The 27,864-nt window shown below is 34.5% G+C and overlaps 3 protein-coding genes across 11 annotated transcripts in view; 2 read left to right on the plus strand and 1 right to left on the minus strand.

Annotated features, from left to right (window-relative positions):
• Positions 1-26,810, minus strand: LOC143200332 (uncharacterized). Of its 4 annotated transcripts, none has more exons than XM_076410811.1 (2): positions 26,682-26,810; positions 1-1,105 (listed from the first exon to the last, which is right to left on the minus strand). In XM_076410811.1, the coding sequence occupies exons 1-2, from the start codon at positions 26,692-26,694 to the stop codon at positions 156-158; spliced, it is 963 nt and encodes a 320-aa protein (XP_076266926.1). In that variant the 5' UTR covers positions 26,695-26,810; the 3' UTR covers positions 1-155. The 4 variants fall into 4 exon arrangements, with proteins under 4 accessions (XP_076266926.1, XP_076266927.1, XP_076266929.1 ...); XM_076410812.1 differs by having other exon boundaries at positions 1-1,099; positions 26,682-26,797; XM_076410814.1 differs by lacking the exon at positions 26,682-26,810 and adding an exon at positions 12,717-12,887 and having other exon boundaries at positions 1-1,099.
• Positions 1-27,864, plus strand: part of AstC-R2 (Allatostatin C receptor 2) — a 471,654-nt gene that overhangs the window by 398,558 nt on the left and 45,232 nt on the right. The window lies entirely within an intron of this gene.
• On the plus strand, positions 22,560-23,547 carry LOC143200343 (uncharacterized). Its single transcript, XM_076410824.1, has 2 exons — positions 22,560-23,280; positions 23,366-23,547. Exons 1-2 carry the CDS (start codon positions 22,671-22,673, stop codon positions 23,395-23,397), a joined length of 642 nt encoding a protein of 213 aa, XP_076266939.1. The 5' UTR covers positions 22,560-22,670; the 3' UTR covers positions 23,398-23,547.

A 27,864-nucleotide genomic window follows, 5' to 3' on the forward strand; every position in this document is an offset into this window, starting at 1 on the left:
TTTTTGTTTATTAAATAGTATATTAGAAGCATTAAATAAATAATTTATTCTAATATAAATATCGCTACAACAATAAAATCAATACGTAACTATATTCTAACAAGATATAACAATAATATATTAATTAATGATGCATACAACAAAATTACATGGACTTATTTATTACATAATTCCTCCGGAGTGGTATCCAGCCTGCTGTAATCCATATCCTTGCGTGACTGACACATAACCTTGCAGAAAGCCAGCTTGAAGAACTTGTTCAACTTGTAGAGCTTGTAAACTATGATGAATGTAGCACAGTACGCTATATATTCAGGTATAAAGGCAAAATCGGCCCATATCTCCGTTCCTTCCATATCAGTGACGTCAAAAATGTTCAGTAGGTTGTAATAAACAACCACTGGCAAGTAGAACAAGTAAACAATGAGGGTAATCTCCAGAACAGTGGATAACAGTTGGGTTTGTGTATCGTACAATCGTCTGGCGACGGTGTACTTGATCTTGAGTACAAAAACAAGAAATACGACATAAGTTATGGTTACTATAATGAAACTGATATCAAAACGAACGGTTTCCATATGGGAGAAACAAACACCGCTCACAATCATCATCAGAATAATATGTAACGCATACACGCTAAATATAAAGTATCTGAAGCCGCTGTTATAAGACCGGAAGTTCTTCTCGCATGTCACCCGGATATACTCATCGATTGCGTACATCCCGATGAACACGATGCACAAGTTCAAAAAATAGTTCTCCAACTGCACCAAGGAACAGTACCACTCTTTAGGCAGGAAACCCTCGAAGAAAACGTCCATCACCAAGTGCACGATGGAGTTGGAGCACAAGAACAGGATGTTGCAGCAGGCATAGTGGAAGAGGTACTGATTGTTTCGGATCTTCAACGCCTTGTATCGTTTGGTGACGAAAATCAGGATGATGTCAAACAGCAGGGCCAGGAAGCTGATGATTATGCTGATGGCCGTGGTGGCGGTTCGGAGATTTTGCCACGAAGCACCGTGGTCGTGGTGACCGTGGCTAACGTAGTCGGGGTCCTCGGACATGTCGGTTTTGTTTACGAACATTGCGTTTGTATCTGAAACTAAAATTGCGGAATTAGGATGAATATAATTTTTTAAATTGGATATTTGAGAATATTGTGGAGTAACAACATTCTTATGCATATGCAACACGATTAATAGCTGCTCACTCGGCGCATTTTGTTTATTACCTAGTATAAATGTTGAAAAAATAACATATTTAGGAAACAAGCCACGGCCCACTATAAAATCATATAGACAGCTTCTAATATAATTGGATATAAAGTATCATTTAAAACGTTCTCAAATTCTAAAAATAAACTCGTAGTTTTGAAACTATTTTGTCTAATAATAAGCATGATAGTCCAAGGAAATCATTATTTAACTATAATTTATGTCCATTGAATGCTTTTTTAAATTAGTTGAATATTCATTAATCAATATATTTTCCATTAGTTTGAAACCGTCTACCAACAAAGCCATGCTGCATACGTCTGAAAAAAGTATTCAGAAGGCTCTATATATAATGAACACGTGGATACAGCAGATTTTCTCATCTGACCTTCAACAGTATACTCTTCACAACTTGTAATTTTGTTCGTGTAAAGTGTTCAAACGTTAGCATACAAGAGAATAAAATTGCCTCTGTTACTCGCTATTGCCTACTTTTTCTTGCATCAATACGTCGTTCAATTTGTTCAATTGACATCGCTGGACATCCACAGTAATAGTTTAATTCACTTTTAACAGAAAATGCAGAGCAAAACTTTGTGGTCATGAATATTTCGCTTCAATATTGTTATGAATGCGTCGCCTGGACAAATGCATAACTTTTTAGGCTTGAAAATATCGTAGTCATGGCAGCAAATTCAGCTGATAGCCATTTTTCCTCCCTGTTCTGCTACAACTACTAAGCTGCCCTCGTATAAACATTTTGAAAGTATGGCTTGGTGAAACATATTTATATATATATATATATATATATATATATATATATATATATATATATATATATATATATATATATGTATTTATACCTAGCATTTTAACCAATAGATATTACTGATTGAAATAAATGCAAGCACCTAATAATTCGAGTATAATCTATGCAGAAACTGCCGTTCATTTATAAAAACGAAAAGACGAGGTATTAATTAAATACATATATTAGACATAAAAGAAACATTTCAGAAACATAACAGGTCAATTGAAAAGTCCCCGGCCTACCATAGTTGAACACATTTCTTTTGACAAAATTAGTTTTTTTATTCAACGTAATTCCCTCCTACAGTGATACACATAGTGATTGTAGATACGGTGATTGTAGTACGATTTATCCTTTGCTTCAAAATAGGCCTCAGTTTCGGCGATCAGCCTCTTCGATCGACGAAAATTTCTTCTCAGCGAGCATTCTTTTGAGATCTGAGAACAGGAAACTAGTGACAAGGGGGCCAGATCTAGAAAATACGGTGGATGGGGAAACAATTCGAAGCCCAAGACATTGATTTTTACCATCGTTTTCACTGACTTGTGACACGGTGCATTGTCTTGGTAAAGCAGACCTTTTTTCTTCAAATGCGGCCTTTTTTCGCCGATTTCGTCCTCCAAACGGTCCAATAACACTATGTAATAGTCGCTGTTGATAGTCCTTCCTTTTTCAAGATATTCAATGAAAATGGTTCCATGCGCATCACAAAATACAGACTCCATAACCTTGCCAGCTGATTGTTGCGTTTTCACACGCTTTGTAGCAGGTTTATCGTGTGCAGTTCACTCGTATGACTGTCAATTGGACTTCGGGGTAAACTGATGGAGCAATATTTCATCCATTGTCACATATCGACGCAAGAACCTGAGTTTATTACGCTTGATCAATTTCAAACACTGCTCCGAATCATCAACTCGTTATTTTTGGTCAAAAGTGAGCTCGCGTGGCACCCACTTAACAGAGCTTTCTCATACCCAAATGTTCAAATATTCCTGAATGATATGATGTACACGTTCAGGTGATATCTTTAGAGTGTCTGCTATTTCATTCAATTTCAACTTACGATCATTCAAAATCATTTTATATATTTTTCCATCCATTTTTTTTCACAATAACAAAAGTTGCTTCACTCAAAAGGCTATAATTCACAAACTAATGATCCGACAGCTGTCCAATTTACACACGCATCTTTTGAGGGTTAGGGCTAACCAAAAAATGGATTTGGATTTAATATGGATTTAATTCTAGTAGCGCCATCTATGTGTCAGGCCGGGGACTTTTCAATTGACCTGTTATTTACAATGATTGTTTCTTCTAGTAGGTTTTATTAATTCCCCAACAGAGGCTGTTTGTTTAATAATACATTTAAAAAGCTATTATTCACGAAAAGACATTCTTCTTACGAACATATTAACACCTAATTCAATTTTGTATTTTAAACAAAAATAGTTAAAATATTGTGTTTCGTATTTTATATTCAAATACACGACTTGAAGATACACGACTTTAAATACATTCGAGTATCTTGTAATTTGTATTTTAATGAAAGCAACTCATTTATTTTCCACAGCTCCGATTACAGTAAAAAATATATCCGATATATTCTGATTGTTTTTACATACACGATGAATTCAAACAGTTATAAAACCAAACAATATTCTGACTACATATTGTGATGCTCCAGTAAGTTCGTGATATTTTTTAATTAATCCAAACAATAACAAAAGGAGATAATGCTAATCAGAAGCGAAACAGTCTGTTTACTAATTCCTTTGACGTGACACACCGTCATTATACACACAATAACCCGATCCAATCGTTATGAAATAATGTCGATGAATAATAACGTTAATTACCAGCGAGCGTACACGTTTCATTGCTTCAATCAACCTTACAATATACTAAATAACAAAAAAGATGCATTTGTTTGTTTCAATAAGACGATCTGACATAACTCATATAAACTGAAGAGGGCAGATATGATACCCCATCAAAACAACGATATCCCTTTTAGTAAGCGTTAGGAAGTTTCGACTGAAATTGACTACCGACTGTTTAGTAATTGACTACTTTTTACTATTGATTGTTTAAATCATATTTCTGGTTCGACTGATTTTACTACTTTTTGCTAGTGACTGTTTCAGTCGCTATTTTCGGTCCGACTGATTTTATTACTATTTACTATCGAATCTTTCAGTCGTGTACTTTTAGCTACTATTTTTGGTTCTACTAGTTTCATTCAACCGATTTCTAACATTCTGGCTCTGTCGTCCTAGCCGCGACCTTGACAAAAATGTACCCAATTTATGCTTACATTACAAGAAATGTATTTTAAAGACATTCTGCACTCTATTGTTTTGAATTTTTGTAATGAGTCATTTACTAAAAAGCCATTTTTATTAATTAATTAAATTATCATTCAAGTTTTTTATTTGTCGGCCAACAAAAAATGCCTTCTTTGAATTTAGCATCACTTAATTTAGAAGAAACGGTTTTCAAATACAAACACTCTTTACCATTTTTATTCATGGCCTTGGCAAAATTTTTCATTAAGTTTTATACATAAGGGTGGAAGAATGCCATTTCCTTCTGGAATTAGAGATTTATATTTAATGTTTGATTTACCACAAAAAATCAGTTCTTTTTGGCCAATCTTTAACTTAATAGTGATTTTTGGTGTATATACTGTTCTATAAATAGAGAAAACAATAACATTTCGCAAATTATCCCTATGTTGCTTGGACTAATATAGCAAAAACTTTTAAATCAGCACAAACTATCCGTTGTATTCTTGTGTTTGATTAAGATTAAAATTAGTTTTACATTATCATAGGTTTATTCTAAAATAACTGAATATGCAATAGGTATAGATGGATATCAGCTGACATTATGAAGTAATACATACTCTTATGCGTAAATAGTATTCACACTATTACTAAGAAACGTACCGTATTAGAAAACCATATCAAGACAATGTTTTTAACAAGGAATTCAAAACACGTAATCTTATTTATGTTAGAAATATTGTATCACACAGTGTTATTATAGTTCTAATATTTCTATTTAATTCTATACCACATTATTATAGTGCAAAGAACTACTCATAGTGTTTATTTACGTGAAAAATGATACTTTAAAAATAACAATGAATTAGTAAGGGCCTGCATGAATTTTGATCAGCGATGTTTAACTATCCAGTGAAAATACGATGAATGAAAATGAAAATCCGATGAACAAAGGTCGAAATATAGTTAAAATCTAATTAAATCTAGATATACTCGTACATCTAAAATCATCCATCGGCCCTATCTTAGTCCCTAGTGTAATAATGTTTATATATTGCCACTGCTGTTTTTTACTAATCGTACCTCACTCTGTTACACTACACTGTACAATCGGTATATGAAGGTTTTAGACCATATGAAGGTTTCTATATTTTAACTCCAGTTGTTCTCTTTTCTTTTTTTGACCTGTTCTTTCCAGCGACGTTTTGCATCAAGATAGATTAATACAACTGATAAGAGAAATGTATTTAACAAAATTTGATATAAAAACATAGATTACTCTTTCGGACGTTATAATTAGATTTTTAATGTACAGTATTGGTTCAACATTCTTTTATACGTTCCACAAACTAATTTTTATTGTTGCAAATTATCCCAGCTGGACGTGACAACAAAATCTAGTAGGCTGTTATTTTCGGCGTAGTTATTAGCGACGATCTAGTACATAATTAATATTCTTATATTGACGGCCTTGGAATGCCGTTTCCTATCCATTTACATCCCATTTTTTTGTTATGCACACACAGAAACATAGTAATCGATAGAGTTCCTTTTTTCGAACGTACAGTCTAAAATATCGATTGTACGAATTTATGACGTTATATGTTTGTGTCTTTGCCATTTTAGACTGGTTTATATTAAATCCGATGATCTAATATCTAGAAACGCATTACGTCAGTTTAAGAATTAAAATCGTTGGATTAAAAAATTAAAATCATAGGGCAATTTTGCGTAATTCGCTATGAAACAATGCAAAATATAATTTAAACTAATGTAACTTTGATTATTCCTACTTATACACCCTCTGGATGTCGTAAGCGGCTTTTATGAATGACGGTGTCAAGTATAGATTAGTTTTGGACGTTGTGTAGTGAATAGGTGACGTGATTGTTTAAAATTATTAGATATATAACTTAATTTCTACAGATTTTTCAGCAAACTCTTAAAAATATTGTCTATTGTTTACCATAGGCCACACCAAAAGAAACAAGAAGTGGTATATGAGCGCGTCGATCATAATTTTATGGTTATCTTCTAATTCTGTGGTTATGTCTTCAACAGCTTACTATTCGTTTATTTTTAATAATCAAAATTATTCCTACTTATACACCCTCCGGATGTCGTAAAGGGCTTTTATGAATCACTATGTCAAGTATAGATTAGTTTTGGACGTTGTATAGTGAATAGGTGACGTGATTGTTTAAAATTATTAGATATATAACTTAATTTCTACAGTTTTTTCAGCAAACTCTTAAAAATATTGTCTGTTGTTTACCATAGGCCACACCAAAAGAAACAAGAAGTGGTATATGAGCGCGTCGATCATAATTTTATGGTTATCTTCTAATTATGTCGTTATGCTTTCAACAGCTTACCATTCGCTTATTTTTAATAATCAAAATCTGAATAAACCGCAACAAGAAGCGTTAATAGCTGCGGAATCGTATTTCGACGCTCCTCCTCAATCCTCAATCAAGTTCCCAGTCCAATAATAGAATTCATAAATCAGAAAAATATTTTACGAAGTGTATCAAAGATGTAGAAGCTTATACTGAATAGTAAAAAGTATTTCGAATCATAAAATCATGTTTTTTATGTCACTACAAACTTAGTATATAAAAAACCCACCGAAGAATTTTCGTAGAAATCTAATATATTAATATTAATATAGCTTTTGAGTGGAATATCGTTCTGAATGGGTTAGAAAGTTTTGAGATGTATACCTAGTTCGATAATAAATCTTCTGTCGCAAATAAAATAAATTATACGGACGGAATTTATTACATCGTACAATAAAAAACTAGCCCATAAAAACTGACCTATTTCTGTAATATCCCTAAAAATGAAATGTTTTGTTGTTTTGAAGATCGAGCAGAAATGGTTATAGTTCTATATAAAACAGGTCTCTTAATAAAAATATAAACAATACCGTATTCATAATTACGAATCAGTCAATTATACAAATCTGTCAAATTTGGATATATACACATATGTCTACTTACATTTGTAAATATAACAGGTCACTCGAAAAGTCCTCGACTTACTATAATTAAACACATTTTTTTGGCAAAATTATTTTTTTTTATTCAACATAATACCCTTCAAGGGTGATTCACTGAATATAGCGACCCTCCAATTTTTCGATACCATTTTTGCAGTACTATTTGTCCTTTGTTTCAAAAAAGCCACAGTTTCACCGATCACCACTTCAGTCGACGAAAATTTCTTCCCAGCGAGCATTCTTTTGAGATGTGAGAACAGGAAATAGTCGCTGGGGTCCAGATCTGGAGAATACGGTGTGCAGAATACGCTTATCGTGTGCAGTCTACTCGGATGACAGTCGATTGGACTTCGGAGTGAAATGATGGAGCCATGTGTTTCATCCGTTGTCACATATTGATGCAAAAACTCGGATATATTACGCTTGATTATCTCAAAAACTGCTCCGAATCATCTATTCGTCGTTGTTTTTGGTCAAAAGTGAGCTCGCGTGGCACCCACTTTGCACAGAGCTTTCTCATACACAAATATTCGTGAATGATATGATGAACACGTTTAGTTTATATCTTTAGAGTGTTTGCTATTTCATTCAATTTCAATACACGGACCTTCAACCGTACTTCAAACGTAAGAACCTCTTTTGGGCGTCCACTGCGTTCACAGTCTTCGGTGCTCATTTCACCACATCTAAACTTAACGTACTAATCCTTGATGGTTGATTTTACTGGGGCAGTGTCCGGAAACTCGGCAATTTTTTGCCTCAACTGTTTTTTCCTTTCAATAAGCAATATTTTATCAACACGCGAAATTCCTTTTTATCCATTTTTTTAACAATAACAAAAGTTGCGAGTTCACTCAAAATGCGATATTTCACAAACTAATGATCGGACAGCTGTCAAATTTATACTCGCATCTTTTGATTATTATATCTATCTATCGATCTATTAGGGCTAATTAAAAAACCTATGGATTTAATTCTAGTAGCGCCATCTATGCGTCAGGCCGGAGACTTTTCAATTGGCGTGTTATTTTATATAATATATGGTACCAGTTTTTCACAAGAAACTGTTTTTTAAAGTAAACTAATAGTGCATACATACAAGCACCTAATAGTTTTACTACTATTACCAAAAAGAAACCAATCATCATCCTGTGTTAACCTAGATCTTCATTTCTACCAAAAATAGAAAAACAATTAATGCGTTCCACTTAAAACAAGGTTCTTATTATAGTAATGACAATTAATCATAAATATTTGCGGTACGTAATATACTACAGAGAGCTCTCATTGTTCTCAATAACCCACTAATTTTTATCCTGAATATTTGCGATGCTTTACCACAGTTTTTAATGTCAAACTTGACCCACATCTTTGCCATCGCCATATATGAAATATCCACTAAATTGGATCAATTAAAGTGACTGTAATTTAATTGTTTAAAACACGTGTTTTAACGTTAGTGCTTTACGGAATTCTTCGTAGTAACAATTAACGTAATATATAGGTATATCTTAAATACCGTATTCTAATCAGTGACATGTTGTGAATATATTTGTTATTTTGGATCACACTCACTCACTCAATCACACAATCAATAGGTTAAGAGGCAACGATGAAAACACATTGTCAATTATTTCAGTTATTTGGTGCGCTAGTTCATAAAGTAATAATAAGAAGTAGTCAACATGTTCTCACATTTGTATATTTCCATATCAAAAACAAGGTTTGTTATTACGTAATGGATAAAATTATGCTTCATTACCGATTGTTCATTCCATATGAAGCAAAACGACGAAAATATTCCAATATTTTGCAGATAATTCACTATACAACTCATGATTAGAAGCTGTATGGAGATTTGAATGTTGTATAAGTGCTCCTTCGCCCACAATAGGCACTTACAATGTTTCCATGTTTTTGGTATCAGTGGGATAATAGAGAAAGGGATCTACATTAGTCCAAAAAACCAATGGCCCTTAAAATAAACTTTGATACGTAGCAAAAATATTTTGCATAAAGCTTCTGTAGACATTAGATTAGTTTCTTATACCTTTATTACATATAAAATTGCTCTTTTGTTAAAATGAGATTATTATTTTATACATTTTCATGAAAATCTCCTCTTTTATCAAAATCTGAACTGAAATAATATATATTTTATTGAGTGTGATATTCAGAACAATTGGTTCGAACAAATTGAGTGCAAAAGCAGAAGCGACTTGGGTGTAACTTGAAAAAGTTGAAACTATGTTGACAAGCTCTAAGTATAAACTTGTAATTAATATAATAAGTTCAAAACCCTTGGTTATTTGATGAGCCTTAACCTTTGTTATTCAAAGCACTTATTGCACAACCATCTTGATTTTTTCCTAAAATCTTAGGTGAAGTTAATGAGGGGGAAAAAGAATGGTTTCATTAAAACATAAAAGAAGTGGAGAAACAGTATCAGAGGCGATGGAATATCAGCATGACAGATTCCTACTATTACTCGTTCAGTAGCACTTTACAGAAGAAAATGTTTCACGCTAGAGAAAAAGCTATATTAAAAACTTATTCGTATTTTAATAATCAAACATTATTGTAGGTAAAAACTTTGACACGTTTAGAAAAATATATGATTTTTAATGTTTATTTATCAGATATTCATTATTTTTGAGATAGGTAATAAATGTTATATTGGGAGATAGGTATAGCAAAACTGACATCAAATAATGTTGCAGCATTCAAAAGTGTATAACTTTTTTTCAAAAGTGTTTACTTAACATATCAGATATTAATCTTAGTTCCTTTTTGCGTTGGCAACACCATTTTTGGGACATCCTTTATTTATTATTCAATCGAATTTAGTGCTGGCAAGGCTCATGATATAAATAAATTCTCTCGCATAAGAATTTATTGATAAAGATAATTTTCTTCTCATATATTTATTACTTACTGTCTTTGTCAAATTTTTTAGGGAAATGTTTTTTAAACATTATCTCTATTAATGGAATCCCGCTTAACATTTTTTTCTAACAAATAAATAAATTATATAAAAAATATTGCACAGCTAAAAAACGGTTATTTCAGGAAGTGTTAATATTTTATCAAAAAATAAAAAAAAGAGAGGAAATAAAACAGAAACTGCCTTTGCCGGCTTGGCTAGCACGACAGGATGGTCGTCCTATTGTTGTGATAGTTCCAAGTTCGATTCCTATTGAAGTATAGTTGCAAATGTATATTTGGGAATATTTATAATTGTGATTACCCATAAGACAAGAGTGTAAAATCCAGCAAAGGAAAGCATGTCAGTCACGGCAGTAACCAGACTGGGTAAGACCAGATGTCTTCCGTGGTGTTATCCCGTGTTTAGTAGAATTAGAATATAATCGTACATCATGAGATATCGGAACATAACGAAAACCATTAATCTAACCCTCTATTGTCAGCAACGAATACTGAATGAAATAGGCTATTAAGAAAATGGCCAGAATTCATCAATAAGAAAGGGGTTATCCTCCATTGCAATATAATAAAACCACATATATCTTAGCAGCTTCTTTAAATCGCTTAATTCAGTTTTTCGGTCAGAAATCTCAGAAGATCTGCAAAGACACACAGATATGTTTTTCGACTACAATTCGAAAAACGGGGGCAAGTAATTCAAAACCTTGTAATTCCTGCCTTAGAATTAAAAGTCAAGTATTTATAAAAGGAAAGTCTTCTTTTACTGATTAATATGCTAGGCTGGAGTAGTTTTATTCTATTTACATAACCTAATACCTGACCCTAATTTCATCTTGTAGCCCAGACCTTACACCATCAGACTACTACTTGTTTCGGTCTCTACAAATCTTTGTTGATGGTATAAATCTAACCTTAAAAGATGCTTGCTTAAATAACTTAATTCAGTTTTTCGGACGGAAAATTCGGAAGCTTTGCGTTAACAGAAGTATAGTTTTACCATAAAAGGGGCAAAATATTCATCGATCATTGTTTGGTGTTTGATATTTATATGATTAATACCGTTTTCAAAAATATGAAAAAACTTAATCTCTATATATTTTTTTGGATAATATCCATCACACATAACCCTTGTGAGGAGCTTGACTGACACCTTTAAAAGAATAAAACACCGATACATTTTTGAAAGCAAATTAAAATGGCAAAAACGAATAAATCGAAAAAGAGCTTTGCAAGTTTGAGAACATAACACTGATTTTAACTACTTACTATATAGAAATGTCGAAACCAGCTGACCAAGTGGCTGTTAATACAATTCAAACTGTAATATCTCGAAAAAACTGTTTTAAAGTAATAACCAATGTTAAAATAGAATTAATTGATCTGAGAAACCAGATGGTAATTATGACAAGATATTGTCGACTGTTTATGTGAATTAAAAATAGACGTGATTCATTTAGTATTATTGTGTATAATCAAAATAACCAAAAAGACACAAAGGAAGATGAAGCAACAACCAACGAATTGCTACTTAAATTAATAGGAAAGCTGTGCAGACAGGAAAAAATGATCGAATATTTTTCCGAAAGAATTGAAAAACATTAGGCCTGTGGCCCCAAAAACCAGAAATGGCAAATAAAGATATTGGAATAGCAATTTGGAATGCTAATGGAATCCAGCAACATCACGCTACCCTACAAGTATTCCTAGATATGCAAAAAATAAATATTTGCCTAATATCAGGAACCCATCTGACAATAGAATCCTTTATAAAATTTAGAGGATATACATTTTATCATACCATACATCCAGCTGACACCGCAAGAGGAGGAAGTGCAATAATAATAAAAAAAGAACATTTCCCACCATCAAGAACCCCGGCCCAGTACGGCAGAATATCAAGTAACAGCAGTAACTGTTAAATCAAGCAGATACAGAGTTACAATACCCGCAATCTATTGCCCTCCAAGATACCATCAGAAAAAGGAAAATTATTTGAATGTCCTAAGCAACCTAGGAGAAAAATTTAAAATTAGAGGTGATTTCAATGCAAAAAATACAAGATGGGGATCCAGAATGACAACAACTAAAGGCAATGTAATGCATAAAGCAGCTGCTGAACTAAGATGTGGCTACATGTCAACTGGAAAACCAACTTATTGGCCGACCTCGAAAAAACTGTTTTTAAAGTAATAACTAATGTTAAAATAGAATTAATTGATCAGAGAAACCAGATGGTAATTATGACAAGATATTGTCGAGTGTTTTATGCGAATTAAAAATAGACGTGATTCGTTTAGTATTAGTATTATTGTGTATAAATGAAACCATAGCAAGAATACGAATAATTATCGTTGTTACAATATAGTACATCGATGACTGATGATATTCAATGATAGTGTGAATTAAAAAATCTTCGTGCCAATAAGTAAACAACATGTTTAACGGGTACTTACGGTAGTGTTGGACGCAAGACGGTGATGTTCAAGTCACGAACAATTACGCCGCTCTGAAATTCCATCCATTTCGTCTAATGAGCTCTAAGGTTGTCCTCAGTCGATCATTTTCCACCTACAGACGATGCTCGATTGTTTTCACCAGCGGAATACAAACACGCGCGACTGTTTGGTTCGCGCGCTTCTGTTGCCATCGTCCCGTGCATAATTTTGCATCCGTTTTACATCGCTAACCGCTTCAGGTGCAGCTAACGCGCGATCTTTTTCTGACTAGCGATCCGGTTTTTTCGTTTCGTTCGGATCTCATCTCCATATCGGAGCAACAGCGGCCGCCCTAGGTTTGTTTTGGAATGAATCATAGATTTTCGGACTTTATAAAACGTATGGCGAGCTGGAGGATCGTTTTATTTAGATACCATATGGAGGCTTAGGGGGGTATCCTATATGAGATATAAAAAAATTCGGCAATGTCACAAAATCACAAAAAATAGTAAAAAATATCTGCTAGCTATGTAGCGCTGCGAAAAAAAAATCGATTTCTTCAAGCTTCTAGGCTAGACTACCGCCTTCAATATAAAATAAAATAACACAATTATGATTAAAAAAATAATTGTATTTACTTTAGTATACTTATTATACTGATCCTCTTCCTTCTACGCCTTTTCATTTGTTAGAAATAGCTTTCCACAATGGAATATTTTGAAGTATAAAAAAATCAAAAGCCATCAGAAGCTAAATCTACAAAGAAGACGGGGTTTTTTGTGCAAAATTGGCTTTATTCATCAACGTAATCTTCATTAAGAGCGACACAATCATTCCAGCGCCGCGCTACATTTCAATACCACTTTTGTAGAACGTAAAAGTAGACCCAAATATGGCGAATACGGGGGATGGGGGAGCAATTTCGAAGCTCAATTCATGCATTTTTGTCATTGTTTTGATTGACTAGAGACACGATGCGTTGTCTTGATAAAACAACATATTTTTTGTCATATGCAGTGGTTTCTTCGCAATTTCCACCTTCAAACGCTCCAATAACGCCATATAATATTCACTGTTGACGGTATTTCCCTTCTCAAGATAGTCGATGAATATTACACCACGCACATCCCAAAATACCAAGGCCATAACCCTTCCAACCTTTTTCTTGTGCTTTCAGGCGCTTTGAACGAGATTCGCCGGTTGCTGTTCACTCAGATTACGATTGTTTTGATTCCGGAGTGAAGTGATGGATCCATGTTTCATCCATTGTCACACATCATCGCAAAACTTCCGGTTTGTTATGTTTAAATATCGCCAAACACTTCCCACAATCATCAACACCTTCTTGTTCTTGGTCAACAATGAGCAAACAGCCTTTGAACAGAGCTTTCTCATCATCAAATGCTCATGTAATATAAAACCAACACATTCTCTTGAGTTCTTTATGATGTTATCTGATCCAAGCAATTTCACTTTTCGGTCATTCAAAACGATTTTGTGGATTTTTTTATGTTTTTTGGTGTTACCACCTCATTTGGACGTCCACAACGTTCTACATCATCGATATCTCTACGATTACGTTTGAAGTCATGAATATCATGAAATTTTAGCAACTTTCTGCTGAAGACTTGTATTAACTGAAAAAAAAACCAGCGAATACAATTAAACTATCGCCAATTCTTTGGTAGGCCCGAGAGTTTTCAGCCCATTTGTTAAAGGGGTGTTCAAGACAATTAGTAGTTTAATTCACTAATTCACTATTTTAATAATTTTTTCACTTTAAACAGGCCAATTATAGACTTTTATTCTAAAAAAATAACCTTTAATTAAAATATTTCCTGGAGTCAACTTCGATCTCGCGCATGTTAGCATCACTGCATCAATTGGAACTTATTTTTCTGCTGCGATTGTATTTTGAAAAGGAGTAAAATGGGGGAACAACTTTGGAAAGTCGATTCATGGTGTTTTTTTTTACATTTGTGGATATTATATGTTTGGTAAACGTGGAAAAATCATGATAAACGCATTGAAAGATACGTATTTGCAGTACATTGGATGATTGCTATTTTTGCTCGATGAATGTCGTCGATATAAATGAAGACAAATAGTACAGTATAAATATCCTGACATATCATGTATGTTGAAGCCAGTTCCACGTACGGGTGGCATTCCATAGCCAATTTGTCCAGGTAAAAGTAATAATAGCAAATTATTACGTATTGATAATTGTGATTTTCTACCAATTAACTATTCTTTCTACAAAATAACAGTTATTTCCATTTCTTTATGAACATGTTCCTACTAGCGAAGATTTGCATCAAGATTCATTCCGAGATACTTAGCGTTGTTGATACATACAATGGTACTTCTACTATCTGATTTATACGTGAATTGTACATACACAGATTTTGTTTTGCTAATTGTAATTGTCCAGGTTTGGGTCCCATTATTTATATTGTCACTTGCCTGATATACTCTTTGTGTGGCTTCTTCTCTACTCTTTCTGACAGCAAGATCCGCAGTGTCTTCCGCAAATGTAGGCATCGTGATATTTTCCCTTTGTGCTATATCACATATGTAGAGTAGTTAAAGAATTGGCCCGATAGAGTTTCTTGTGGTACAACTACTTTAACTTATTTTATTGTAGGGTAGGCTTCCTTTTGTTAGACTCTAAACATTCTGTAATGTACAATTTTAATAGTTCAGTGTGTTCCCATAAGTGTTAGTGCGAAGTACTCTGAAAGACTATTAGTGCATCCCAATACACTCGCCAAACAGTTAAATGAGCGCGATGACAGTGTAATGCATAGGGTCAAACGCAAACTACTATACGGCTAGACTACCGCCTTCAATATGAAATAAAATAACAAACTACCATACGAACTGATTAATAGACACATAGAATGAGATTTAATAATCTCTAGAATAAGTTAGGATAGACTTTAGAATAAGTTAGAATAGTATCTAGAATAAAATTTAGATTATACTAGCGACCCGCCCCGGCTTCGCACGGGTGCAATGCTGATACTAAATTAAATACACTACAGAAAAAATATGAACGTTGTATATAAAAACATAGCGGCCCGCTCCGACTTTGCACGGGCCTAAAATATATATGCCTATGTCACTCAATGAAAACATGATTAAAATCGATCCAGTATTTTTGGTTCATTCATTACTGCCCTTGGCCTGCACGCATTAAATTTGGAGTAAAAGTAAATCCTCTTCCCCTATACTTACTATGAAGATTTCCTGCTATCTTTGGAATATCTAAATTCATACAATTTTTATTACATTACACATTTTTAAACGCAAATTTTAAATTTGAAATATCTCCGAAAATATTTGTTTAATTTACATGCTGTAAGGAACCATATTGATCTATATTAATTGCACACTGTATTTAAGGTACTTAATTCGATAAGGATTAATGCCGTATTGCTTAAAATAGCTTCGTAAATAAGCCATTTTCTCACGTAAAAAGTAAACAATAAAAATGGTTAATGTGAGTTATCCCTAAAAGATAAACATATACCATCCCGTACTTTTTTGTAGACCTTTTTATGGTGTACAATACTGTAGTACATTAATTTGATCTAACTCGTAGGGTTAGGCAGCGTTTTTGCTAATTGCTAAATAAGCCTAAAAAAATAGGTTAATTTACGACATCACGTTAGAAACCTCTAAAATTAGCAATGTTGCATTAGTATATTATGCATGTATTATACATATAAACCTTCCTCTTGAATCACTCTATCTATTGAAAAAAACCGCATCAAAATCCGTTGCGTAGTTTTAAAGATTTAAGCGCACATAGTGATATAGGGACAGAAAAGGCGACTTTGTTTTATACTATGTAGTGAAGTTGTACAGCAGAACACTTACTGAAGCGATATTCTATGTAAGGATAGTTATGTTATATAACGCAAATCATATAATAATACTTATTCTTCTAAGAGATTAATAAAAAAATGTGTTGTTTCGGTAACATTTTTTGTAGATAATAAGACCGTCATATCATAGGCTTGTGCTAGATCTAAAAATACAGCTTAACATACAATTTTAGGCATACCTTCATATGCTTTTTTGGATTACATCTGTTATTCTATGCGCATGGTCAATTGTTTATAAATGTTTGTTAATAAACCTAAACTGGTGTTCTGATATTAAGTTTTTTAGCCCTATAATACTTATCAATAACGTTGCTTCATCATATTCTATTGCTTAATTTACAAGTGATGATGATGTGATGTAGGAGCCTGTAAAAGCAAAAAAAAGTAGATCTATGATTGGATCGCTGCCAAAGCAACGTCATTACTTCAACACGATATTGCAATGCCGCCAGAAAAGCGGAAAAAAGTTGTAGAAAATGATGCAAAATATTTTGATTAATATAAAGTATAATCGGACTATATGCAAGCATCTAATATCTTCTGAGTAATTTATAATCATTACAATACCGTTAGCTAAACATACTTTTATCCGAAATGTGATTAAATATTTTCGATACAATTCGTTTCGTGTTTTATTCGGAACAGTTATTTGCGATTTCTTTTTATTTTCGGTATAATTTATATCAATTTCGTCCGTGAACAAAGACACCGTCTGGAATTGGCGGTTCCGAAATCGCGAAATCGATCAATTAACAACGGAAAGTGATGTTTCCTCGCGCCCGGGGTCAACGTCTGCCAGTGTCCGTACGCCTGACACGAGCGTCGCGGCGGCTTTACGGCAGCTTACAAACGGGTCGCTAACTTTAGTGATGAACAATCCATTACATTATTATTCAGTACTATTTTACTGTCCTTCGAAACATATTCATTCATAATATATATAGTCTTATATGAGTCATTCTAAGTTAGGTATTCGATTCTTAAAAAAAGCGACACGACTAGAGTTGGGAACTATCGACTGTTTCAGTCGATTACCACGTGTACCGAAAAATCATTACCTTTTTTTTTAAACTACATAATTTTCAACGAAATAAGAACGTTTATACATTCAAAGTACTGATCATTTCCTATAATCTACATAGCTTGCTCATCTTTCAGGTCATTTATAGATACCATCCCAAAAAAACTGTTTGTCTTTTAAGCTAAACCATTAATCGAGCTATTTCCAAAATTCTTCGAAACTGGTGAAATGCTGCTCTGCAAGTGCGTGTCCCATTGATGCGAGAAATTGATAGTCGGACGGGGCAAGGCCTGGAGACTACGGCGGGTGCAACAATATGTCCCATCCAACTGCTTCACGATTCCTTGACCGGTTTTGCTTTATGAGACGACCTTTTATCGTGCTATAGTATCACTTTACCGTATCTTTGGACCCATTCTGGACGTTTTTCAGTTAATAGATCGTTCAAGGTGAACATTTTGGTAGCAATCACTATTGGCTGTTTCACCAGGTCACCACACCTCTCCAGTCCCACCAAACAAAACCTTGTCTTGTGACCAAAACTGTTTTTAAACGAGTGTAAATCGTTCCGAATATCTGTCGTATTTAGAATACCGTCTGGTAAATATATATATATATATATATATATATATATATATATATATATATATGATAGATAGCGACATTTTGGAACGATATTTTTCAAGAATGTTTATTAATATAACTTAATGTAACTTTTCACAAATGTAGTGACAAATGTAAATACAACAAGCACCTAGGAGTCCCCTTTTTGAAACATACAAACCGAATATAAGAGCTAACGGATAAACAACTATATAATTTTACTATAATAATTTTTTACTTTCACATTCAATTAATACATTCTTTATCTTATTGATCACTTTTACTGTAACAAAACTTAGCTATTGAAACAGATTTGTTATAAATTGTTGAAAACGTTGAATACTAAACTTAATAAAGAAAATATATTTAACATAAAAATTATTCACGAAATTAAAAGAGACGACACACGATACAAGAATGTTTTGGTAGTAATAATGACAATAATAATTAAAGCCATTTATGGGTATAGCTTTAACAAAGAAACCCACCCTATATCAACAGAGAAGAAAAATAAAAAGAACACAAGAGAACAAGGCCATCGAGCCCGAAGCCTGACACCTATACATCACCGTGACGTATCGAGGACCTCATCCTCATACGGTCGTCCGTCATTCTAACAGACACATTTTTCCGGGTGCAAAACGAAGCGGTCACCATTCCGATGTGATTTATCCTGTACAGCGATGGTCGCTAAATTAAGTGTCGTCGACCGGCTTTTTTTCTTTGTTTTATAGCTTGGAGTTCGACCCATCGTCCAAGTCGTGTGGGCATAATGCGAAAACTTCATGTTTGAGGGGTGAAGTGATGAACGAGGAGTATTCGACAGAAAACTAATTACGTGGTCTTTGATTTAACGATTTAAAATTAAGACCATAGAATAATAGAGATGCAACTCAATAGACGTAGCGACATCTACATGTTGGACGTCGCGAAATATTTGGCCAAAATTTCCTATGAAGTTAAATCTTTATTTCTATATGATTAAGGCGACCAAAATATCGTAATACATCTTATGGTGAGTATAGAGTTGAACGAAGCGAACGTTCGCGGTCTGCGCGAAGATTCGGCATGGATTCGGTGAAAATATCTCCGTATAAGTACTTGATATAGTAAGTAATTTATATAGTACAATATTTAAAATTTTAAACGACTAAATTATTAAAATTAATGCCCAAAATTCAGAGGATGTCAAATCTCTGTGAGAAATATTAAACGAACAAAAAAATTGTTAATTTAAATTTAAAGTAACAGATTGCATGGATGCTAAAAATTATAACAAAATAAATGATAAAAATGCAGTTTATATTCAAGCCGTGAGCAGTTTATTACTACTCATTTTTCGGGTGAAAGAGCAAATACTAAAATGATAAACGCGTTAATCCTTTCAATATTGGCAGTGTTGTAAAATTGTGTTTATTTTATTCTGTGCTATTGAAACGTCCAAAAAGTTAGTGTGTGGTGTGTGTTTGCTTCTAATAGACTTGTACCAACTAAAATAAAAAAATTTTTTTAGGAGGTGAACAGAAAATAATGAAAGTATCATAATATCGTTCGACTATATCGTTTCATTTTTTCGTGCCTTTCGAATATTGCAATATACATTATACAAAATATACTTACTTACTTTTTTAAGCCTTAATGCTGCTTGCATATTATTAATCTTTTGATTTTATAACAGTTGATTTTTAAAACCACATCAAAGTGATAATTGAAGCAGCACCGTGTCACAAGTCAGTAAAACGATGGCTTGGGCTTAGAATTGCTTCCTCATCCACCGTATACTCGAGATCTGCCCCCCCCCCCGCGACTATTTTCTGTTCTCAGATCTCAAAATAATGCTCGCTGGGAAGAAATTTTCGTTGAATGAAGATGTGATCGCCGAAACTGAGGCCTATTTTGACGCAAAGGACAAATCGTACCACAGAAATGGTATCGAAAAGTTGGAAGGTCGCTATAATCAGTGTATCACCCTTGAATGGGATTATGTTGAATAAAAAAAATATTTGCCAAAGAATATTTACTATGGTAGGCTGGGGACTTTTCAAATAATATCAATGATTCTATTGTCAATTCGTGTTCGTGTATAGTTCGAGATATAGCAGGATATATAAAAATTCCAATAGTTATGTTTTGACACCGTTCAATCTACGATCAGTTTATAACCACAATGTTTTCGGAATGTTGCAAGAGCAAAGGATCATCAGATAATGACCGCTTAATTCGTAAAACCACCAAAACATACAAGCGATTATTCAAATCCGTACTGTGTGTGTTTCTGGTGTCCTACTGTGGAAAACTGGACTAAAAAATCCTTCAAGCAACAATGGATTTATCCACAGTCTCTCCATTTAACGTTTCGGAAGAGATACAGTATGAATTTTACCACAATTTTTCCTTCGGATGTTTCGTGTTCCTATCACTGTTATCTTTAGTAATGTTCATCGCCGATATCTACCTGATGATCATCATCAACAAGTTCAAATCGCTGCAAACATACCAGAACCTGCTGATCCTCAAGACCATCTGGTTTCATCTCGGATACATCATATTTGGTGAAATACTGTTTCTAGTCGTCACGATCTTATCGAATGACGTGAGCAGCGAAGGAAACTGTTTTCTACAGAACTTGGACTCTCTGTGTCTATCCATGGTGTATTTTCTGATGACATTTCTAGCAGCTGATTGGTTCATCTCTCAATATCATCCGAATTTCCATCAGAAGCACCTGGTGTTGTTCACCAAAAGGGGACTCTACGTCTGTTTTGTGATGGCCCTGCCAGAGACTGTTGTTACGTCAGCTTACTGTTTTATTAGCGCACGCTCTATCGACTTGGTGGCCTTCATCTTCAAGGTGGTATCATTTATTTTGTGTTTTAGTGTCGTGACGGTTATGTTTATAGTAAAACGACGTCGCCCACTATTAATGGATGCCCGTAAGTACGAATACTGTTTCACCATCTCGTTTGTGTTCCTGTTGATGAGTTTACCGATAACTTTTTTCGGTGATTATTATCATACGATAGAGGACATGTTTTACCGAACCATTTTGATGGTCATGTGTAATATTGGCTACGGTTTGTACGCCCTGGCGCCGATTGTCACGGTTTTCTTACTGGCGAAGCACAACAAGCACTTCAAAGTGGCGTATATGCGATGCTGCAAGAGGAAATCGGCCGAGGCTTACGCGGACGACATCAACGATGTCGAAACGGTGGATGAAGATCAGGATGTTGCGGTATCATTTGGCAGACACTCGAATTCTGTACAGCTCCACCCTTAGCAATTAATTACCATGGATTATAAATTATCTGATTTTTTTTTATTAAATATTTAATTTACGTAACAGTTGTTTTTTCATTTTTTACTTCTACCCTCTGCATCAACAACAAAAATTATTCTCACACAGGAATGAAACATTTGTAAAGCCCCAAAAACAAGTATTATATTTAAGAAATATTTTTTTATAACATCGTTATTAGACACGCTTATTACAGTCTTAAAAGTTCAAGATATAACAGGTCAATTGAAAAGTCCCTCGCTTGACACATAGATGGCGCTACTAGAATTAAATCCATACGTTTTTAGTTAGCCCTAACCCTCGAAAGATGCGTGTGTAAATTTGACAGCTGTCGGATTATTAGTTTGTGAATTATAGCATTTTCAGTGTTTTTGACCTTTTGTTATTGTGAAAAAAATGGAAGGAAAAAAATGCAGTTGAAGCAAAAATTTGGCTTGATGACGAGTTCCGGACACTGCCACAGGAAAATCAACCATCAAATATGAATTTTCATTGACTACCTTAAGAAAGGAAGCACCAACAACAACGACTTAGCATTATTGGACTGTTTGAATGACGAAATCGCTGAGAAACGGCCACATTTGAAGAAAAAGAAAGTGCTGCTTCACCAAGACAATATACTGTGTCACACAGTCAGTTAAAGCGATCGCAAAAATCCATGAATTGGGCTTCGAATTGCTTCCTCATCCACCGTATTCTCCAGAGCTGGCCTCCAGCGATTATTTCCTGTTCACAATTCTCAAAAGAATGCTCGCTGGGAAGAAATTCTCGTCGAATGAAGAGGTAATTGCCGAAAGTGAGGCTTATTTTGAAACAAACTGCAAATCGTACTACAAACATGATATTGTATAATTATGTTGAATATAAAAACTAATTTTGCCAAAAAAATGTGTTTTACTATGGCAGGCCGAGGACTTTTCAATTGACCTCTTAGCAGGATATATAAAATACGAACCGTTTTTTTTTATACCGTTCAACCCACGGCCAGTTTATATCCGCAATGTTTTCGAAATGTCGCAAGAACGAGGAATCATCAGATAATTACCGCCCAATTCGCGACACGACCAAAAACATACTAGCGATTATTCAAATCCGTACCGTGTGTGTTTCTGGTGTCCTACCGTCGAAAACTGGACTAAAAAATCCTTCAAGCATCAATGGATTTATCCACAGTATCTCCATATAACGTTTCGGAAGAGAGACAGTACGAATTTTACAGCAGCTTTGCTTTTGGATGTTTCCTGTTATTATCCATATTATCTTTAGTGATGTTTATCGCCGATATTTACCTGATCGTCATCATCAACAAGTTCAAATCGCTGCAAACCTACCAGAACCTGTTGATCCTCAAGACCGTCTGGTTTCATCTCGGATACATCATGTTCGGTGAAATACTGCTTCTAGTGGTCGCAGTACTATCGAATCGAGTCAACAGCGAAGGCAACTGCTTTCTACGGAACTTGGACTCTCTGTGTATCTCCATGGTGTATTTTCTGATGACGTTTCTGGCCACCGATTGGTTCATCGCCCAATATCATCCGAATTTCCATCAGAAGCACCTGGTGCTGTTCACCAAAAGAGGTCTCTACGTTTGTTTCGTGATGGCCTTGCCGGAGGCTGTTGTTACGTCGGCTTATTGCTTCATCAGCGCGCGCTCTATCGACTTGGTAACCTTCATCTTCAAGATAGTGTCGTTTATATTGTGTTTTAGTGTCGTGACGGTTATGTTTATATTAAAACGACGTCGTCCACTACCGGTCGATGCCCGTAAGTACGAATACTGTTTCACCATCTCGTTCGTCTTCCTTTTGATGAGTTTACCAATAACTCTTTTCTCTGATTATTATCACAGTGTGGAGGACAGGTTTTACCAAACTATTTTGATGATCGTGAGCAATATTTCCTACGCTCTGTATGTCCTGGCGCCGATTGTGATGGTATTCCTACTAGCAAAGTCCAACAAACATTTCAAGGTGGCATATATGCGATGCTGCAAGAGGAAATCGGCCGTCGCTTATGAGGACAACATCAACGATGTCGAAACGTTGGATCAGGATCCGGATGTTGCGGTATCATTTCGCAGAAACTCGAATTCTGTGCAGTTGAACTATTAGCAATTGATTATCTTGATGAATGAAATTTAATGTATCGGTTTATTTTGATTAAAAGTTCGATTTAATTAAAAGTTGATTTTTTTATTTGCTGATTTTACTGTCTGTATCAAACATATTCTGGTGGGTGCAGACCTGAGGTTTCAAAATACGCATGAGCAGAACTGAATTCAAAATTGGTTCAAAGTTGCATTGCGTAAGAACTTTGCTTAAATATTTTTGAATGGTTAATATGTCTCTGGTCTGGTAATGACCGAACCTACTCTGATTAGCATCAATATTTTTCAATAAATAACTTTCATTTTTATTCAAAATTAAAAAATTATCAAAATACAATCAGCTAATGAATTTTATTTAGTTATATGATCTAAAAATAGCTTTTGTTTATATCAGTGTGTATGGAAAATAAAAGAGCAAGTAGAAAAGCAACAGACAGACCAAGAAAGTAAAGTAAAATAACAGAGTAACATCTGGGTAAAACTGCCAATACACGTCATAGATGACGTGGAATATATCTATATCTATCACCAATTACATTTTGTAAATATAGTATATTCAAGAGATATTTATTTGCAGATACGTCATGTCAATTTGTGACGTCAAAATGTCGCAATGTTGCCTCAGAGTTGATGAGCTTTGATATACAACAAAATTCTAATCTAAATAAAATAATGGAACGAAAATGTTATCAAATATTATTTATTTTGACATTATAATACATCTTCAAAACTACAGTTGATTATACAGCCACAATAATTTATAGGTTAGAGTTTTAACCTCACATTACTATTGTTTTCAAGAATTGTGCATACGTCTGACAACCGGACGACTTTGACAGGCTAGTTCGGTTACATCTTCGAACTTATCAAACCGCATTGTGTCTCTTTTTAACTAGAATAAGATTTTTGCTTTTCCTTTTATACTAGTTAAATAGAGATAACTCTCTTGTTTTGTTGTAACGCATCAGGTGATTTGATAGTGAAGCCAATAGTGAAGGCCAACATATCATTAAATCAACGGTCCTTGAAAAATAAAAATAAGAACTGTCTGCCTGTGTTTTGTGGAGCAAATCCTCATTCTTGATCAAGATTAAGGTATTAGATCAAGGTATAACAGCAGTACATCAAGGATTATTTAAGGCGCACTTTCAGTCGCCTGTTTCAATGCATGGAAGAAGATCCTGCGTTGACTCTTACCCAAAAATTGGAAACAGTTTAATATTGTTCAGTGCATAACCATCACTAAAGATGCAATGAGTGACTTGAAACCATTAACTATAAATGCATGCTGGAAAAACCTATGGCCGGAAATTGATATCGATATCTCAGCATTGGCGGACAAAAAACCGAACGCTTTGAAGATCTTCAGTCAACAGATTTTGAAGAAGTTTTAGCTGCTAATGACAATGAACTCACGGAAGAGAAACTCGTTGAAATTTTGGAAAACAATACAAATAATGAATGAAATAATAATGAATGAAATGGAAAATCAACATCTTTTAAGATTTTCTTATCAGTTAATCAACTGCAGGATTCGGTTTTGAACCTGGATCCTTCACGGTAACGAAGTATGAAGTTTAATAATAATCTAGAGCAAAAGACGCCAAGAAAATAATGAAACAGCCAACAATCCTTTCGTTAAAAAAAAGCGTTGTATTGTCACATTTGTATTTTTTAAGTTCACATAACTTTGTGACTTGCGTAATGTAGTGACTTAGTGTTTTTTGTAATTTTATGTTTTTATCGGCATTTTACTAGCTAAAAGTGAAAATAATTTTATATTTACGTACATATATATTTAGTTAATTAATAGACAGATAAATTCAACTATAAATCCAAAAATTACATGCTTTTCTCCTTTACAACCGCTGCTATCTTATCGGAACGTAACCCCCTCGAATAACGACGCATTACTAAATTTGGGTTGGTACTAGTGGGCCATGTTGCCAAATGTCTGCATAATTCTTCAAGAACATTAATGATATTAATTAAAGGTTATAAAAAATATAATTACAACATTAAGAATACATTAAAATAAATACAACAAAAACGACAGATAAAAGATACGTATATTTTTCAAAATAGAGGTGCACGTATCAATTGGCAAGTTGCACTGAATCGAAACCCTTGCCGTACGTCACCGCGTTGTTTTGCTCCCCGGTACCGGATTCCTCATCGTCCAGGTTCTCGTCCGCATAGCTCTTCGACTTCTTGTTCTTGCAGCACCTGATATAGGCCACCCTGAAGTGCTTGTTCGACACGGACAGCAGATACATCATCACCATGGGGGCCATTAGGAAGATGGCGAAGGCGACGTCGCCCAAAACCACCAATACTGTTTGGTAAGTTTTGTCGGTCACGTGATGGTAATAGTTCCGGAAAAAATTATCGACGTTCATCGGCAGGCACATCAACAGAAATACGCAGGAGATTTTGAAACTATATTCGAACTTTCTGGAGTCCAATGGTAGCGGGCGCTGACGCTTTAAGATGAACATAACGACCACGACAACGAGACACAAGAGAAACGACACATTCTTGAAGATATTTCGAACCAAATCGATGGATTCCTCATCGGCGTAACAATAAACTGACGTCACCAAAGCTTCCGGCATGATCATCAAATAACACGCGCACAATCCACGTTTAAATGTCCGGAAATACTTCTGGTGGAGCTCCGGACGATACTGGGCGACGAACCAATCCACGGCAAGGACGGTCATCAAGAAATACACCATACCGAGGCACAAGAAATCCAGGTTTCGTAAGAAGCAGAATCCCTCACTTTTTAATCCATTTGACAATAGAGAAACGATGATGGCCAGGATATCTCCCAGTATGATATACCCCAGATGGAACCAAGTAGCTTTCAGTATCAGCAGGTTGTAATACGTCTGGAGCGACTTGTATTTCCTGATGATGGTGATGACGTAAATATCCGCGACCAAGGTTCCGAGCGAAATCAGAAACAGAAACCAGTTCAAGTTGAAGTACTCATGACTAGAGTACGACGTTTCTGTGTCGGTTGTGTTGTTCGGTGAAATACTCGTGCTATTACCGTCAATCTCCATTGGATCCTGCGATGTTCATCACTAAAACACTCACTATTACGCGACTAATTCGCGCGCGAGACGGTTCAGTCCCACAACGCCAAGAAAAAACACTGTATCGTTACAACAGCACATTGTAATCGCCGGCAATGCGGTTATCTTTTGATTTCGCTTCTTTTACTGTTAAAACTAGACTGTCGTAATACACTGCTCGTCGATTGAAGTAGTTTTTCCTTTAAATATAACACTTCGTATTGACAAATATTGAAAAAAATTGTCGCAAAGTCATATTTTCCGAAGCGTTTATGATCACAGATTAGAAATGTTTAGAATGCGCAATCTCCCATCTATAAAGTTATTGCTATTATAAAGTCTTATCCATCCAAATCGCCTGAGAGAGTACCAAACGTTTTTTTTTAGTACAGGGGGAAATTAGATAGCATTTTCATTACTAGGGGAAATTAAAAAATAGAATTTCAATAAAATATTCTATTTAAATACTGGTTAACATTTGTGTAAAACATCACTTAATCTGACAAGTGTTCATTGTTATTGCCTTAAATATTGGAAGCTAACAATCTATAAATTAAAAAATAATTTGTCCAATATATACTTAAAAATACAATATACAATTTTTTAATGTACGTTCACCGAGCTGTCCGTCAATTGCAAAGGCACGTACAGTGTTTTTACATATTTTTGTCCAAAAAAATCATATATTTGTGAGTTAGAGAATATTTCTTTAAATATTATGTGGACGTATTATGTAGACAACTAATTGTATACTTTGAAGTTATTTTGGTAAGCTTATGATGAAAGCGGTAATCGGACCTCTATATCCTTTAGGGATTTTTGAGGAGTTTTTAGTAAATGTTTGCTTACCAAAGTCGTTCAGTGCAAGTGCCGTTCAGTTTGATTAATATAAGTACCAGCTTATCAAATGGGGAGCCATAAAAACATTGCAGGCAAGTACCTCTGTAGTGTAGTGGTCATAGCGTTCAGCTCACCCACGGAGATCACCAGTTCGATTCCCGGCAGGGGTAAAACTTTTGTTGTTCTAGTTTGGTTAGAACATTTCTCAAGTCACCTCTAATCCTTCTTTATTTTCAATAATTGTTTCTTTATTCCTACTTTTGCTCATACGGGCTGCACTTTTACTTGACTTACCCAATGTAATACTTAATAAAATAA

The sequence above is a fragment of the Rhynchophorus ferrugineus genome, unplaced genomic scaffold (assembly GCF_030347505.1).
Source record: "Rhynchophorus ferrugineus isolate W39M unplaced genomic scaffold, kcgeb_rfMv2 rfM7, whole genome shotgun sequence".
Lineage (NCBI taxonomy): Eukaryota > Metazoa > Arthropoda > Insecta > Coleoptera > Curculionidae > Rhynchophorus > Rhynchophorus ferrugineus.